Source organism: Acomys minous (assembly GCF_964271855.1).
Source record: "Acomys minous genome assembly, chromosome: 3".
NCBI lineage: Eukaryota > Metazoa > Chordata > Mammalia > Rodentia > Muridae > Acomys > Acomys minous.
In genome coordinates, this window is record NC_140485.1 from 27,327,861 (window position 1) to 27,346,539 (window position 18,679).

An 18,679-nucleotide genomic window follows, 5' to 3' on the forward strand; every position below is an offset into this window, starting at 1 on the left:
TAACCATGTATCAATGTGCTGTGTGCATACATGTGTCTGTGTGGTTTTTTGAAAACAGGACAATGCAATGCACTTACTTCATACTTCTTTGGATTTAGCTTCTTGTTGGCTGGTGAAAAGTAGATGGTAGGGAAACTAGAAAAAAGGAAACGAAGATCATCAATTGTCCAAGTGTTCTAGAATCATTTTTATTTGTGGGCTCTAATCTGATCAGATGTTACTCTCCTTGAATGGCTAAATTATAAGACAGCACAAAGTTTCTGGGAGTAATTTTGGGATAAACCATTGCAGAAACTTAAGAAATTCATCCTCGGAACTATGTTCAGCAAGGAAATAGATTCTTCTTAGCTACTCAGATGCTAAGGCTAGCCTAGTCTGATTCAGGAGTTTGAGGCCAACCTAGTAAATTCCATCTCTAAAAGCCCCACTTTCTCATTAACTTACCCTTTGACTTCATAAGGAGAAGGCACATCATTGGCTGTGGCATCCATCTTGGCTATGACAATATTTGGGTCTTTGCTGAGCTGTTAATAAAAAAAGTAATACCAATTTATCTGTAATTTCAGAACTGAAGAGGCTGAGGCACAGGTATTGCCACAAATTCTAAGTTGGCCTGAGCTATAGTGTGAAACCCTACCTCAAACAAATAAGTGCTCACATACACACAGCTACACTTGGAGACAGAAGCAGGATTGCCACAGGTTCCAGGCTAGCCAAAATACTTGCTTCTAACCCAGGCCTAGTGGTCCATGCCTTTAATCCTAGCTCTTTGAAGGCAAAAAGCAGAAAGATTTCAGAGTTTGAAGCCAGCCTGGTAAAGCTTTCCCCAACAAGTACTTACTGATCTGTGACTTAAGACAATTTCAGCCTTTGACCTGTTTTGTTTTTGGAGACAGGGTTTCTCTGTAGAGCCCTGGCTGTCTTGGACTCACTCTGTAGACCAGGCTGGCCTCGAACTCAGAGATTTGCCTGCCTCTGCCTCCCAAGCGCTGGGATTAAAAGCATGTGCCACCATGCCCAGCGACCTGCGTGTTTTACTTAAAGGCTTTGCTTAAGTGGAAAGAGCACAGACTCAGTCCCTAACTTCCTGGCTTCTCTTTTCTTATATAAGAACACATGTAAAGCCAGGTCTAGTTATCCACGGGGGAGGCTCAGTACATGCTCAGGCTCTGTTTGAGATAACTACGCATACCCACTTTCTTTCTTTCTTTCTTTTGTTTTTGGAGACAGAGTTTCTCTGTGTAGCCATGGCTGTCCTAGACTTACTTTGTAGACCAGGCTGGCCTCAAAATCACAGCGACCCGCCACCACGCCTGACATCCACTATTAAATTTACCTGGCTAGAATTACATTATGAAGGAAAACCCCCCAAGCATTTTAAAATGAAAGACCATATGAACTCATAAGCCATACCACCATTCAGAAGATCCAGACATTTGTTACTGTACTGTAGAATGAGCATGATGTGTTCAGGTGGTTTTCTGAACTTCTCTAAGGCTATAGACACTAGGGGGCAGTCAAGAGCATGATGTGTTCAGGTGGTTTTCTGAACTTCTCTAAGGCTATAGACACTAGGGGGCAGTCAAGAGCAAGCACGTAAACAATAGGGAAAAAAAATATACCAGTCTTTAGGAACTAATTAAGTCTATGCTTGATATTTATATAAACTTCCAGATCAATTTTATATTCAGAAGAGGGTTTGGACTTACTTTTTCTCCGAGCTCTTTATATTTGGGTTCCAGATTCTTACAGTGACCACACCAAGGAGCATAAAACTCGATCAGCACATCCTTATCTTCTTCATTCACTATTTCATCAAAATTTTCTGCTACCACAACCTAGAAAACAGAAGACTCTCTAATCATAAGCTGGAAAAACAACAACAACAACAACAACAACAACAACAACAACAACAAAAACCACTAACAAAAAACCCAGTGTGGCACGCGCCTGTAATCCCAGCAGAGGCAGGCAGATCTCTGTGAGCTCAAGGCCAGCCTGGGCTACAAAGCCAGTCCAGGACAGGGAAGGCTACACAGAGAAACCCAGTCTTAAAAACTCAAACCAAACCAACCCACCAACCAAAAAGAACGCTGAAAACAAACCCACAACCTGTAACTGTTCCTGGACCTAACTTGCCTCACTCGACTTGTATCACAACATTTGTAAACATGTTGTTGTTCCCCGTTATCCAACTTACCCTTCTATCTATCTGTGTCAATCTAGGTTCAGTACGTCACAGGAAATCAAAGACAAATGCTTAGTGGATTTCTTTCTTTAAAACCTTACTGATTGTGCGTATACATGCATAAACGTGGAGGCTTTATCGTTTAGTCTCCTCCCACTGTTACGTGGCAACAGGGCTAAGCTTTTGCAGATATGCTCTCCCCACCAAGCCTCCCACTGGACCTGTAATGGTTTTCTTAGCTAGCGATGTAGCTCAGTGGAGTTTAATATGGGTTTGAGCCCTAGCATTAAAGACAAACACCAGTAAATTTTTGTTTAGATCGAGCAACACACCTTGACAGGCCCTTCATTGGTCTCTGGGATAGGCTCAGATTTCAGGTATCTTTTCAGGTTGCCATCAAAGTAATCCTGCAGGAACCGCTCAAGAGCCTTGCCATCCCGCCTGCAAACGAAAAGACAATCTCACCGGAATTCCAGATCCTTTCCTCCTGTTTCTACCTCCCAAGTGCATGCTGGGATCACAGGAGCACGCCACCGTGCCCAGCCTCCACACACTACTTCTAATCAAGTGGATTTATGGAAGAACTCCAAGAGCTACCCTTTGTTAAGTTGTAGAAATCATAATCTTTCAAAGTACATAAACAGAAAAAAAAAAAAAATCCCAGGTTTGGCAGAAGAATTTTCTCCCACCCCAATGTCACTTTCTAAGTTCTCAGTGTTTGGGCTTTAATGATTTCCTAGGTCATAAGTAAGCAGTAACTTACGAGAACTCTTCTTGCATGACGAACTTCTCTCCTTTAGCAGTTCTGATGGCTACCACAGGAACCTCTCCAGTAGTGCTCTCCAAGCCAAAATCTGACAGTTCATGGCTAAAGGTTTTACGGCTAGCTACAGCAAAGTTTAATTTGTGTCCAGCATCAAGGAATTTCTTTGCCACCATCATTACCCTGTAAGGAATAATTAAGAGAAATATTTGTACCATGACCATGTACCAGTATGAGGAAGCTTTTAATTTTTTAAAAGATTTTGTTAACCTATTTTATGTATATGAGTGCTTTATCTGCATGTATGCTTGCACACTAGGAGGGCATTAGAGGGTACAGTCAGTTGTGAGCCACCGTGTGGTTGGTGGGAATTGAACTCAGGACCTCTGGAAGAGCACAGTGCTCTTAACAGCAGCCATTTCTCCAGCATTATCCTCCTCTCCTTTTTTAAATTAAGAGACAAGTTCTCTCTGTGTAGTTCTAGCTGTCTTGGAGCTCACTTTGTAAACCAGGCTGGCCTCAAACACAGAGTGCTAGGATGAAAGGCCTGCATCACCATGCCAGGCTAAGTCTTTGAAACCAAGGAGCAGGAAGCTAGAAAGCAAAGAGTTCTATGATCTATTCAGCCTTCTGGAATTATTGTTGGTGGCACATAATCCATGGCAGGAGTTTTCTTATATTATTTAACTGTAAAAGCATAAAAACTGATCTGAAAAGAACATTTATACAAGGGTAAAATGGACCTAGAGAACTTGTAAACAAGCAGGCACCCTGTATATCAGGGTTCTATCTTTCACTATACAGCAAAGAAGAGAGAATTCGTGCCTAAAAGACTCTGTAAATAGCATGTGTTACTTGTCCTTATGACTTTATCCAGTTTTTGGAGCCATGTGTTCCTTTCCACTTGCCCCTTTCATTAATTAATTATCTTTTGTTTTTGTTTTGTTTTTTTGAGGATCGGTTTTCTCTGTGTAACCCTGGCTGTCCTGGGACCCACTCTGTAGACCAGGCTGTCCTCGAACTCAGAGATCTGTCGGCCTTTGCCTCCTGAGTTCTGGGATTAAAGGTGCCCAACACTCTCTAGCTCCCTGTCTTTCTTATAAAGACACACTTTTTTTTTTGACAGAGTCTGTCTGTATTAGCCTTGGCTGTCCTAGACTTACTCTGTAACCATGCTGGCCTCAAACTCACAGCAATTCACCTGCCTCTGTCTCCTGAGTGCTGGGACTAAAGGCATGCGCCTGGCACTTTAAAGACAGACTCTTATGCAGTCCAGACTAGCCACCAATTTAGTATGTAGCATGGATAGTCTTAAACTTCTGGTTGCCCTGTCTCTTTCTCTAAATACTTGTATTACACCTGTGACATCACTCCCAGGTTTTGTTTTGTTTTTTAAATGTGGTGTCGTGTGCTGGTGAGATGGCTCAACCTGACGATCTGAGTTTGAGTGCCCAGGACTCACCAGGTAGGAGAACTAACAATAGGCAAGTTGGTTTTTGGTCTATATGCATGGTGCTTGGGAACCAAACCCAGTGCTTTGTGCTTACTAGGTAGTGACTGCACTAAGCTACATCACCGCTTCATTCTCTTCCCCAGCATTACAGCTACACCCCAGCATAACAAAACAGGATGATGAGAGCTGTTAACATAACAAAGAAACATGTTTATATAAAGGAGAAGAATGGTTCATTACCTGTTTCTCCAATAGTTAGAACCTTTAGCATTCTTTTCATAGTCCACATCGTAGTAAGCTGTGAGTAAGTCCTTGCCTTGTATCAAATCTTTATTGTCTTCTGTCATATGAGGACAAATACCAAAACTGAAATATCAAAGGGATAGCATTTATAAGTCATTATCAACATTTAATACAAGTACTGAGCAACATACAGGACCCATGATAGTTATTGGGCCCACACATTATAGCTTCAAAATTATAATCCCTCGCATGTTAATTGACTGAGGTAAACAAACTAAAACAAATTCCAGTCAAGGAAAGAGGTACTCACATGCTTTCCTGAATAAACTTTTTAATCTTGCCACTGGTCATTTTCTGTTCAGTGTACGCCACAGTTTTGTCTTCAAACTTGTTAGTAAGATGCAAAGGACGAAATAAAGTGATCCCCCTTAAAAACCAAAACCAAAAAGTGTCTTAGCAACAGACAGTAGAATTGTCTCTCAACTTCATTTAAAGCTCAGAATGAGCTGGACACCTTTTATTCTAGCAGTCAGAAAGCAGAAGCAGGTGGACTTCTAGGAGTGTAGAGCCAGCCTGCTCTACAAATCAGCCAGGGATACAAGTGCGCACACCTTTAATCCCAGCACTCTAAGGCAGAGGCAGGCGGATCACTGTGAGCTCAAGGCCAGCCTCATCTACAAAGTGATTTCCAAGACAGCCAATGATACACAGAGAAACGCTGTCTTGAAAAACAAACAAAATAAAACAATAACAACAAAACAAACAACTCCAAAACTCTTGACAAGACACGCACTATGACATGCCTGTAATCTCTGCATTTCAGAAGCACTACAGAGAGACCCTGTTTTAAACCTGATGTAGCTTGAGTGTTTGCCAACCTTGGGTTCCATTCCTGATACCATAACAGAAATAAACTAGGTACTCGCATTCTAGGCCTGGCTCTACACCAGCAAGCTGGGCTTCTTACCCATTTAAAGTTTGAGAATAGGTTGAGATAGCTTCCGCCCCAAGACCTGTAATGAGAGTCGGTATCGGGTGCCTTAATGCAGGTGCCAGTTCTGCTTACCAAAAGTGGGCCTGACTAATCCCAGTACTCGGGAGGTAGAGGCAGGAGAATCTCTGACAGTTCAAGAGCAGCCTGGTCTACAGAGTGAACTGCAGGACAGCCATGGCTACATAGAGAAACCTTGTCTAGAAACATAAATAAATAAAATAAAAATTAGAAATATGGGGCCGGACGTGGTGGCACACGCCTTTAATCCCAGCACTCTGGAGGCAGAGGCAGGTGGATCTTTGTGAGTTCGAGCTCAGCCTGGTCTATAGAGCAAGTCTAGGACAAACAAGCCTATCACAGAGAAACCCTGTCTCAAAAAACCAAAAAAAAAAAAAAAGGGGGGGGCTAGAGACTTGGCTCAGTGGTTAAGAGCGCTTGTTCTTGCAAAGGACTCACGCTCAATCCCAACACCCACAGGGAGGCTCATCACATTTTTGAACATGAGGCATGTACGTGGCACACAGATACACAAATAGACAAAATATTAAAAATAACAAAAAAAGATAAGAAACAAATTACTCTTAATTCCCTTTTGAACAAGACAATCTGAAGCCTTAAGGATTATAGTGATACTTGGTCCAACATCTTTGAAGTCAATAGTGAAACTAAAGTTAGAATTACGGGCTCTTGCTGGGTGTGGTGGTACACGCCCTTAATTCCAGCACTCGGGAGAGACCCTGTCTCGAAACTGCCCCCCTGCCCCCCCCAAAAAGAATTGCGGGCTCTTGAATTCCAACACAAATTTATGAAATTCTTAACACCCAATTAAAGTGGTAAACCAGCTTAGCGTTGGAGAATATCATATTGTCAAATCTGTATAGGACTAGGAACATCCTGGTGCCACAGCTGACAGTAAATGTGACAATAAAAATTGTTAGAGCCTTTTCTATTTTACTGTTGTTTTGTGACCCATGACTTTAATTCCAGCACTCAGGAAGCAGAGGCAGGCGGATCTAGGAGTTCGAGGCAAACCTTTCTACAAAGTGAGTCCTAGGACACCCAGGGCTATACAAAGAAACCCTGTCTCAAAAAACTAAATCAAGGGACTAGAGAGATGGCTCAGAGGTTAAGAGCACTGATTGCTGTTCCAGAGATCCTGAGTTCAATTCCCAGCAACCACATGATGGCTCACAACCATCTATAATGAGATCTGGTGCCCTCTTTTGGCAGGCAGGGACACATACAGGCGGAATGGTGTATACATAATAAATAAATAAATAAATAAATAAATAAATCTTAAAACAAAACAAAAAAACCTAAACCAAATCAGAACAGGTATACACCAACACGCTAACACTCTGTATGTGGGTACACAGCAAGCACTTTACTGATGAGCTATTTCCTGAGCTTTGATCTAGAATAATTTCCAGCCCAACTGCCATATCCTACCTGGAAAAGTTCCTCTAACAATCACCTCCTCACTGGGCATAGTATGGAGACAGAACTACTATAAGTTAAAGTCCTGCTTGATCTATATTGCAAGATTGTTTTCTCAAGAAAAGGCCAACCACCTTTCTATGAAGCCTTTTCCTATGCATGCTGTTCATGGGGGTTCCCACAGAGCCAGAACACCTGCCAGAATCCCTGAAATAATTACAGGTAGCTGTGAGCTGCCTGGTTGGATGCTTGGAACTAAACTCTAGTCTTCTGCAAAAGCAGCACTAGCTCTTAGCCAGAGCCATCCCTCTAGCCCTGTCATGTATGTCTGTGTGAGGGTCTCAGAACCCCCAGAGCTGGAGTTATAGCTCTTAAACCACTGAGCCATCTCTCCTATAGCTTTTCCTTTCCTTCCTTTTCCAAGCTAGTTTCTCTGTGTAGCCTTGGCTGTTCTGAACCCGCTTTGTAGACTAGGCTGGACTTGAACTCAGAGATCTGACTGCCTCTGCTGTGATTAAAATGTGTACCGCCACCCTCAGCCTTAGGTTTTTTTAGTTTAATTAATACTATGCCTCCCTGCTCAAACTAAGGCACCAGCCAAGGATAATACAGGTAGTAAACTTTAAACCCCTACCCAGATCTAGCCAATGGACAGGACATTCTCCACAGTTGAGTGGAGAGTGGGGTATGACTTTCACACGAACTCTGGTGCCTCATATTTGACCATGTCCCCTGGATGGGGAGACCTGGTGGCACTCAGAGGAAGGCTAGCAGGTTATCAAGAGACTTGATACCCTATGAGCATATACAGGGGGAGGAAATCCCCCTCAGCAAGTCATAGGGGAGGGGAATAAGGGGAAAATGGGAGGGAGGGAAGAATGGGAGGATACAAGGGATGGGATAACCACTGAGATGTAACAAGAATTAATAAAAAAATTAAAAAAAAAATACTATGCCTCAGCCCACAAAAAAATGAAAAAGCTTCCCTCACTTTATATATTTCTATAGCAAATGTGTACCACAACACTTACATATCTACATATGTTTACTTATATTAGCTGCTTATAATCAGTTACTTACTCTCCATTATCATCGTATTCCTTCACAAGAGACTCAAGGTTGGTGTGTGCAAATCGGTAGTTATCTCTCAAGTTGCTGGCTGCTTTTAGGAACTCCGAGTGCCCATCACTGAATAAGTCCCTGAAAAAACCTGCATAGGAAACGTCAAACACAAGGAATAACCAATGCTGTGACTTAACATTTTTCTAGTTTTCAAAGCCTTCATTCAGTCTCTTATGGAGAGAGACCGTAATTCAGGCAAAGACCTGGCTACCTGGTCTTGGATATATGACACAGTATTTCTTCCCCCGCCCTCTAGATAAAGTACGGGAAAGGATTTGGTAGAACTCAAGTCTTTCTTCCACTTTTCCAGAATAGATATGGGCAAACTGCCTCACTTCGTAAGAGTTTTAGGAAATATTTTTCAGGTATTAGGAAGATTAAAACAACATGGCAACAGGGTCTGAAGAATTAGTCCAGTGTTTAAGAGCAGACTATTCTTCCAAAGGACCTGTGTTCAATTCTGATACTTACGTGGAAGCTCAAAGCTGTGAGTCTAGCTCCAGGGGATCTGAGACATATACATGCAGGCAAAACACCCGTACACATTAAACAAAATATGGTGGTGCACATACTGTTAATCCTGGCACCTGGGAAGCAGATCTCTGTGACTATACAGCTAGCCTGTTTACACAGGCTGAGTTCCAGGCCAGCCTGGTCTATAGAGAAACCCCATCTCAAAGCACTATAATCCCTTTACCTTTTCACCCTATATTCCTTGTCTTTAAAGGGACCTTTTGACCCCTCCCCTGCCAGACAAGGTTTCTTTGTGGAGCCTTGGCTGTCCTCAAACTCAGAGATCCATCTGCCTCTGCCCCCTAGGGAGTCAGGATTATAGGCATGTGCCACTGTGCCCAGCTCTATGGTTAGTTACTTTCAGACGAGTGAATGACTTGTCTGGCAGGTAGTTGGGACGCCAGATGGACTTCAGCACCCCTGAAGCTAGAGCTATACCAAATGTGAGGGCGGGAAACAGAATTCTGGCAAATACTCTTAACTACCAAGCCATCTTTTTAACATTTGTTAAATACAGGTAAGTCAAATTTAAGTGGTAAAATAACCTGCTACTGCAGAGAATCAGCTTTATTTTAGGTTTAGGAGATTAACAAATGCAAACATCCGTTACAGGTTAAAAACAATTTACTTATTATATATACAGTGTTTCGCTTGCATGTACACCTGCATGCCAGAAAAGGGCACCAGATCGCATTATAGATGGTTGTGGTCGCTGGGAACTGAACTCAGGACCTTTGGAAGAGCAGACGGTACTCTTAACCTTTGAGCCATCTCTCCAGCCCCCACAGGTTTAATTTTAAAGTTGTTTTCTTTTCTTTTTTTTCTTTTTTTTGGAAGGGACAAGGTATGTTTTCACTATGCCTAGAACAAGAGTTCTATTTGCCTGTCTCCACTTCCAGAGAGCTGAAATTAAAGAAAACCCCAGCACTCAAGGAGGCAGAGGAAAGCACATTGTTGTGTGTTCAGGGCCAGCTTGGTCTACAAAGTTGAGTCCAGGACAGCCAAGGCTACACAGAGAAACCTGTCTCCTAAAATAAACAAAGTGTGCCATCATGCTCGCCTCAAATTCAGAGATCCACCTGCTCTCTGCCTCCCCAGAGCTGGGATGAAAGGCATGTGCTAACACTGCCAGACTGAGGCCAAGGTTTTTTGTTTGTTTTTTAATATTTTATTTATTCTATGTATTAGACTGCTCTATCTCTGCAGGTACACCTGCATGCCAGAAGAGGGCTTTGAGCCCAGAGGCCAAAGTTTTAACCTCAGTGTTACACACACACACACACACACACACACACACACACACTTTTCTTTAAATTGGGTATGGTGGTAAGCCTGGCACCTCCTTCTTCTCTGGCTTCCGGCCTACAACATAAAATATTTCCTTGTTGTATGAATTCCTTTCATGAGATGTAGCTAAACATACCAGCACCAGAACTTAAATTTTGGTGCCACTGCGTTTTTGAACACCCCAACTATAAGATAATTCTCTTCTCTTTACATCTGACTCAGCCTCAGGTGCTTACAGCTACAGAACCCTGGCCAATACAATCACAAAGACACCCATGGGAACTGCTAGTAGACACAGGAGTTGGCTACTTATTTGTAATCTCTTACCTTAAACCTTATTTTGATCTAACTACTGTACAAAAGACTTAACTCTGAGTTAAAGAAGGGACACAGCAAGACTATATATAGCTTTGTGGCAGAGCGCTTGCCTGGGAGGAGTGATGAGGTAGGCTAAATTTTCAGCACTGTGGGGAGGGGGTGGAGGGTAAGCCAACACTTATATTTTGGTCTTTTTGTTTGTGTTTTTCAAGATAGGGCTTCTCTGTAGACCTGGCTCAAAGATCCGCCTGCTTCTGCCTCCCTGGGTGCTGAGATTAAAGGTGTGTGCCATACTTTTGGTCTTTTAACTGAAATAAACCCTTATGTCTCTAATATAAGCCTACACAAGACACCATTCTCTTCCCATTATAGCATGCTGACTCAGTTCTCTACTAACCGCTTCAAGTTTGCCTCAGCTGCTTTAACTCTGTGGTCTTCCCAAATATAAAGGTTCCTTACAATCCAATCAATCTTGTGGCATAAACAAGCACGTGCTACTTACCCACCACTGAGGCATCTTTATCACTAATGAACTTCTTAAATTCCTCCTCAGTCCTGAGAGGAACTGAAGCTGGTCCTGCTTGTTTCTTCAAGTGGCTAACAATTCCATCTTAAAGATAAAATTATATTAACACATGTAACTTGAGAAGATAAGGATTGGAAATGACTAAAAATTCAAAAGGGCAGTGGTGGGGCGTGCCTTGAATCCCAGTACTCGGGAGGCAGGCAGAGCTCTGTACGCGAGGCCAGCCTGGCCTACAGAGTGAGTTTCAGGACAGCCAGAGCTGTTACACAGAAACACCTTGTCTCAAAAAATCTAAAACCAAACCCAAACCAAACAGGAAAATCAAAAGGTGCAGCGTGTGTTTTCAATGAAGTTTTCTTCCTACACCACTCAATTTCTTTCTCATACATAAAAAGTTCAGCTTTAGCTTATGTATCCTTCCACTTGATTTTAGCCAAAAAAGCTAAACAGTAATTTGTATATCCTTCAAATATATATACATTATAGGATATTTGATTCCATTGTAATCTCAGACTGTGAACTGTAAAAAACCTGTCTCTTGTTTGGCGTGGCTGAGTCCTAAAACACCTCTTTAATCCAAGAGCTTTCTGTACACATGCTTTAATAGTTAACCCTAGGTCAAGAAGCAGAGCAAAAAACCAGCTGACAGGGATTAAAGAGTAGAAAGGACTTTGAGTTGAAGGCTGCAGAAGTAGAAGGGGCTTTTAGCTTTAGTGTTTTAGCTCTTGAGAGCTCTTCAGCTCTTTGGCCTTTGGCTTTATGAGCTTTGAACTAGCTGGCTTTTGGGGCCTTTTCCACTGGGATGTGAGCTGAGTAGGAAGGTCAGTTGGGTGCTTTCTCTGTCTCTCTGGGCTAACAGGTTTTCACCCCAGTATCTGGCCCCGAGTCTTTACTGATAAAATAGAATGATTGGGATTTTCTTTTAAATTAACACATATACACATACACATAGAAAATTACATACTTTTATCTTCAAAATGGCAATATATATGTCAACATACACCTGTTTCTTCCTTTTTTTTTCCTGGTGTGGTGGTGGCACCCTAAACTCATTTACTGAAGGCCTGCCTTTACCCACTGAGCGATCCTGACAGCCTTTAATCATGTTACAGCTGCCGAGTGTTTTTTGGATTAACATACAGTGACTTTATTTAATCCAAGACAACTGGCAGACATTATTTCTAATCTCTTGCTTTTTCAAAAGATTCCATGACAAACAACCCTGTCTACAGGTGAGTATGCACAGTACATCTGTAAGGTAAATTTCTAGAAGTAATCCTACAAAGAGTACAGGAATTTATAATTTTAAGCTGCTTTCATAATAGATTTCCCTCTTTTTTAAAAAATTTATTATTATGAATACAGTGCTCTGCCTGTGTGTACACCTCCACTTCAGAAGAGGGCATCAGATCACCATGTGGTTGCTGGAACTTGAACTCAGGACCTCTGGAAGCGCAGTCGGTGCTCTTAACCACTGAGCCATATCTCCAGCCCCTCTCCTGTTTTTTAACCTCTTTCCTGACTACCAATTAAATTCCACATAAACAGGCTTTACAGTGCCCATCACATTAAAAATTCAGTAAACATCCATTCTATTAGTAAACCAGTAGTTCAGTGGTTACAATGCTTCTGAGGCAGCCGGGCGCGGTGGCGCACGCCTTTAATCCCAGCAATCGGGAGGCAGAGGTGGGTGGATCTTTGTGAGTTCCAGGCCAGCCTGGTCTACAAAGAGAGTCCAGGACAGGCAAGGCTACATACACATAGAAACCCCATCTCAACAAAAAACAAAACCAATGCTTCTGAGGCCCTAAACAAACAAACTCCTCCATATGCAGATTTTTACCTGAAGTGTTTTGTTTTGTTTTTTTAAAGATAGGGTCCTATGTAGCTACAGTTAGCCCTAAATTCACTATATAGCTAAGGATGATCCTGAGCTCTTCATTTCTGTTTTTTTTTTTTTTTTTTTTTGAGACAGGGCCCTGAAATATACAATGTTGACCAGACCTGCCCATCTCTGCCTCCTCAGTGCTGGGATTAAAGGCATGCACCATGACCCCCAGTGGTGAGCTTCGCTTTAAATTTTTGGAGGAATCGCTGCATCATATTCCATAGCAGCTTTATTTTCATTCCCACCAACAGTGGACAACAGTTCCAATCTCTCCAAATCTTCAGTGTCTGTGTATATCTCTTGTGCATGCTGCTAATCCAACCCAAGGCTATCTCAATCGTGGTAATCAAGAGACTTCACTGAGCTCCCTTCCCGACCATTTTATATACCACCACCCCCAGTTTCCCCACCACTTTTTAAAAATAGTGGTGGCCATCATAATGAGCACTAGATACATTTTCTTTGCTATGCTGGGGACTGAAACTACACCTTGCACATAGCAGTCAAGTACTCTACCATGACTTAAAGCCCACATGTATATAACTGCCTCCTTCCATCAGCTAGGACACAAACTCCAGAAAAGCAGGACCAGTGAACACCAACACCTACTATCGAGGTTATCTGACACAGAGTAAAGCTGGTAACAATTATCAAATGAAAACATGTGTAGCTGAGCTTGTATTTGAAGTCTCAAAAAAATAAAAAGAAAGAAACGTAAGCCTGGCCTGGGTTAAAGCAGTCCAGGGTTCTTACCGGCAGTCCTAGGCCCGTCATAAGCACCTGCTTCTTCACCATCTCTAAATATTTTGAGGGTTGGGTAGCCACTGACTCCATACTTATTACAGGTGTTTGTGTTGGCAGTGCAGTCCACCTGAAGATTAGAACCAGAGGTATCTTGTTATCTAGGTACCTGTTGCAAGATCTTATCATAGTCCCAAGATCAATACTTCTTGGTATACTTAGCACAGGCCATTAGGCCTAAAAGATGTACAGGTGTTACATAACTAGATCAGAACTGCCCAAGAGATGCTTTAGAATGTAGATTCCTTGGCTTCATATAAAAAGTCTAAAATTAGTATTTAAACTATTTCAATAATGCTCCCCCCGCCCATGCTACAGACCAAATGCACCACTCTACCACAAAGCTAGTCTCAGTCCTGACCAAATGCACCAAATGCACCACTTTACCACTAAGCTACACTCTTGGCCCTAACAGATATTTATTTTTACTTTGGTGACAATTATTTCCAAAGGTATGTGCTTAAGCATACCCACCATTTAGCTGGAATCGGATATAATTTGATTTTGTACATAATTTGTTTATTGGTAATGCATCAATATTTGTTACATTAAAAGCAAACAATTGGTTTAAAACCACAGGATACACATTAACCTTTATAAGACATTGGGGTTTGATCCAAATATGAGTAAATTGTGAAGTTCAGAAAATTAATGTATAGCCATACAACCTTGTAAATATGTTATTTTCATATGAAAAAAAAATTACAAAACGGCTTTTTGGGGTACGGCAAATTGCTTATTGCCAGGATTAAATGTAGGGTTTTTTTGAGCCAGGGTTTCTCGGTGTAACAAAGCCCTGTCCTCTAACTCACAGATATTTCCCTGCCTATGCCTCCTTAACCACCACGACCAGCTATATGTAGTTTCAAAAACTTCTATTTTTAAATTTTATTATTGTTGTTGTTTTGAGACAGGGCTTCTTTGTATAGCCTTGTCTGTCTTGGACTTATTTTGTAGACCAGGCTGGCCTAAAACTCAAGAGATCTTCCAGCCTCTGCCTTCCAAGTGCTGGGTGTGCCACCACACCCAGCTTAAAAACTTCTAATAAGAAACTACTTATCTGAAGTTAGCAGACATGACCTTTAAACTGGAACAGCCGTGAATACTATAGAATGACAAATTTTATTAAACATTACAATTTTGCCTGTTTCTTCACTTGTGAGACAAGATCTCAGGAAAACTCAGGCTGGTCTTAAAACTTTTTTTTCAAAGCAGGGTTTCTCTGTATAGCCTTGGCTGTCCTGGACTCATTTTGTAGACCAGGCTGGCCTCAAACTCACAGGGATCTGCCTGCCTCTGCCTCCTGAATGCTGAGATTAAAGGCATGTGCCACCACGCCCAGCTTGGCTTTAAATTTCTTTTCTTTTCTTTTCCTTTTTTTTTTTTGAGACAGGGTTTCTCTGTGTAGCCTTGGCTGTCCTGGACTCCCTTTGTAGACCAGGCTGGCCTCAAACTCACAGCGATCCGCCTGCCACCATGCCCGGCCGGTTTTAAATTTCTAATCCTGACTCTACCTCCCACATACTAGCATCACAGGCTTCCATCACAGCCAGCTCTTAAAGCACTATGAAAACAAACACCAACCTTACAATTAACCACTTGGCTACATATTCTGCAAGATCTCATGCTATTTTTCCTGATCTCATCACTAACATCAGGGTATATTATTCAACAGTTATTTTCCGCTTTCCTGTTTCTCTCTTCCTGTCTCTGTTTCTCTCTGGGGCACCACCCCCATTTCTCCCCTCATGCTCATATAACAACCTCTATATGTCATAAAAAAAAAAAAAAAAAGAATCTTCCTTCTCACCCTTACAGCTATACCTTTATTGCTTTTATCTGCTCCTTGGTTCTTATTTACCATGTTCTTTCTTTCCTTTAAAAAAAAATTTACATTTTATTTTGTGTATAAGTGTTTTGCCAGTGTGTATTTGTACCAGATGCATGCAGTGCCTGCAGGGGTCAGAAGAAGGCATCAGATCCACTGGGACTGGAATTAAGAATAATTGTGAACCACCAAGTGAGTACTGGGTAATGAACCTACATCCTCTGTAAGAGGGGCCAAATGCTCTTAACCACTGAGCCGTCTCTCAATCCCCCTCCTGAAATACTGGTTTTACATACCAGTAAAGTACTTGACTCAATGAGACAGCTCCGCGTGTAAAGGGGTTTGTTCCAAGCCCAAGGACTCACATGGTACGTGCATACAAGCTCACACATACATGTGATAAAAGCACTCCACACTGACTCCATTGATGCTCACCTTTGCTAATGGGACTATCCCTTTTAATCTAGTTGCTGCAGCTTCATATTCAGGAGCAAGCCTCTTGCAATGTCCACACCTATATGAAAAAAGAAAGAAAGCCAGAGCCTTAGTTTAACACACACTTTACAGATTTTGTTTTAAAGAGAAGGTCTTGTTACATAGCCCAGGCTGTGACCTTCCTTTTCCAACCTCTGCTGCACTGACTGTAGGCATGCTACACCAATTATTCATTACCAAGCTATACCCCAGGGATTTTGAATACAAACTTTTTTGTTTTTTGAGACAGGGCTTCTCTGTGTAGCCTTGGCTGTCCTGGACCTGCCTTGTAGACCAGGCTGCCTCCTGAATGCTGGATTAAAGGCATGCAGCACTTTTTTTTTTTTAATACAGGGTCTCTTTGTGTAGCCCTGGCTGTCCTAGAACTTACACAGATCCGCCTGCCTCTGCCTCCCAAGTGCTGGGCTAAGAGCGTTTGCCACCACTGCCCAGCATGCCTATCATTTCTGTTTTCCAACATTAAACCAATGAGTTACGTCACAGGGAGCGGACTCCTGCTGCTCAAGCTCCTTTCCCTTAGTTCTTATGTGGGCTTCCCTAGGTGGAGTGGCTGGTGCTTCAGGTGAACCACAGCACCTTTCTCTTTGGCTTCAGTTAGCCACCTCAGCTCTTAAGAGTGCTTAATGTAGCTGGGCGTGGTGGCGCACGCCTTTAATCCCAGCACTCGGGAGGCAGAGGCAGGTGGATCGCTGTGAGTTCGAGGCCAGACTGGTTTACAAAGTGAATCCAGGATGGCCAAGGCAACACAGAGAAACCCTGTTGGGAAAAACAAACAAACAAAAACAAAACCCAAAAAACAAAATAACAAAAAAAGAGTGCTTAATGTGCTCAACGCACACATTCATTCTCTTCACAAGAACTGCTCTTAAGTTGCATGTTTACAATAATGCTGGCAACATGCTGAGCGACATTATAGATCTTTCCAGTTCTGCATTCTGTGTAGTTTATAATATAACCTCTCTTGTGGATTTGCACCTATGGGGGCAGAGGAACAACTCCCATGCTTCTTTTTGTTTGCTTTTCTGAGACAGGGTTTCTCTGTGTAGCCCTGGCTGTCCTGGACTCTCTATACAGACCAAGCTCATTTCTGCCTCTCAAATGCTGGGATGTTTAAAAAAAAAAAAAAGATGTGTACACATATGGCAATTATTTTATTGATAATTAAATAACTGGAATCTGTGTTTTGTTAAAAATTCAATGCCAGGCAGTGGTGGCACAGGCCTTTAATCTCAGCACTGAGAAGACAGAGTCAGGAGGACCTCTTGAGTTCAAGGCCATGCTAGTCTACAGAGCAAGTTCCAGGACAGCTAGGGCTACACAGAGAAACCCTGTCTCAGCATTCATTTATTATACAACATTTAGTGAATACATAAAATGGAACCAGTGAGTTGACCAGTAATGAAAGTTACTGCTGATAATCTTGAGTTCCATCTCTGGAACCCTCTCAGCAGAAGAAAGGGCCCTCTGGCCTCCACCCATGTACTATGGTGTGTACGCATCCACAACAGCCTGCCATGCATACAAAATGAAATGCAATAAAATCTTAAAGAAAAAGAAAACGTGGTACATTCCCACAATGCAGTATTACTCATGACATCATGTTATTTACAGGCGAATGGTCAGAACTAGGGGGAGGGGGGAATCACCCTGAACAAGGCAACCCAGACCTGGAAAGACAAACATGATATATATTAAATATAAGTGGATATTAGCTGCTAAGTAAGGACAATCATACTACAATCCACAGACTCAAAGAGACTAAGGAACAAGGACTATGGGGGACACATGGGTCTTCTTAGGAAGGAAGGGGAAATAGAATAAAATTTGCAGGTGGACTGGGGTGAGTGCGCATGAGAACAGGAGGGATCTGGTGTGGGAGGGATGGAGGGAGAGGGTATGGGAAGGGAAAACATTAGGTGGAGCTTGAAGAACACCACAGAAAAGGGAGGGTTGTAGGAGCCAGAGAGGGTCTAGGATACCAGGAGACATAGTCCACAGAAGCAACTAACCACGGCTCACAGAGACTGAAGCCGCAGTGACAGAGCCTGCATGGATCAGCACTAGGTCCTCTTCATACACGGTGCTGCTCGGTGTTCTTGTGGGACTCCTAACAGTGGGAGTAGGAGACTTTGACTCTTTTGCCTGCTCTTGGGGTCTTTTTTTCCCCCTTGTGGGGTGCCTTGTCCAGCTTGTGCCTAGACTTATTTCATCCTGTTATGCCAAATTTGGTTGGTATTCCTGGGAGATCTGCCCTTTTCTGAAGGGAAATGGTGGAGCAATAGGTCCAGGGGAGAGGAAGGTGTGTAGGATGGAATGACTGGGAGGAGTGGAGGCTGAGGTTGGGATATATTTTATGAGAAGAATAAATTAATTAAAAAATATATACCATATTTTGACTGCATCTATGATGTCACTGATTATATAAAGGAACCATTACTTTATATATCACTAAGAAAGAGGTTAGTTGAGTGGTGGCAGTACGTGCTTTTTCTTTTTCCCCCTTTTTGGTTTTTTGTTTGTTTTGGGTGTTTTTGGTTTTTTTGAGACAGGGCTTCTCTATGTTATGTTGGCTGTCCTGGACTTACTTTGTACACCAGGCTGGCCTCGAACTCAGAGATCCTCTGCCTCCCAAGAACTAGGATTAAAGGTGTGTGCCACCGCACCCGGCTGCTTGTTTTTTCAAAACATTTCTCTGTGTAGCCTTGGTTGTCCTGGACTTGCTTTGTAAACCAGGGTGGCCTCAAACTCACAGAGAACCGCCTGCTTCTGCCTCTCAAAATGCAGAGATGCTGGGATTATAGGCATGCACCACTGTGTCTGGCC

At 42.4% G+C, this 18,679-nt stretch overlaps 1 protein-coding gene across 1 annotated transcript in view; it reads right to left on the reverse strand.

The window, feature by feature from the left end:
- PDIA3 (protein disulfide isomerase family A member 3) overlaps positions 1 to 18,679 on the reverse strand; it is a 28,652-nt gene that overhangs the window by 1,983 nt on the left and 7,990 nt on the right. Inside the window, exons 2-12 of the mRNA XM_084774321.1 lie at positions 15,797 to 15,875; positions 13,486 to 13,603; positions 10,821 to 10,928; positions 8,159 to 8,288; positions 4,958 to 5,074; positions 4,645 to 4,770; positions 2,952 to 3,134; positions 2,521 to 2,629; positions 1,710 to 1,838; positions 445 to 524; positions 78 to 135 (exon numbers count right to left, since the gene is read on the reverse strand). Of these exons, the coding sequence (XP_084630447.1) occupies positions 78 to 135; positions 445 to 524; positions 1,710 to 1,838; positions 2,521 to 2,629; positions 2,952 to 3,134; positions 4,645 to 4,770; positions 4,958 to 5,074; positions 8,159 to 8,288; positions 10,821 to 10,928; positions 13,486 to 13,603; positions 15,797 to 15,875 (1,237 nt within the window). The remainder of the gene's footprint in view (positions 1 to 77; positions 136 to 444; positions 525 to 1,709; positions 1,839 to 2,520; positions 2,630 to 2,951; positions 3,135 to 4,644; positions 4,771 to 4,957; positions 5,075 to 8,158; positions 8,289 to 10,820; positions 10,929 to 13,485; positions 13,604 to 15,796; positions 15,876 to 18,679) is intronic.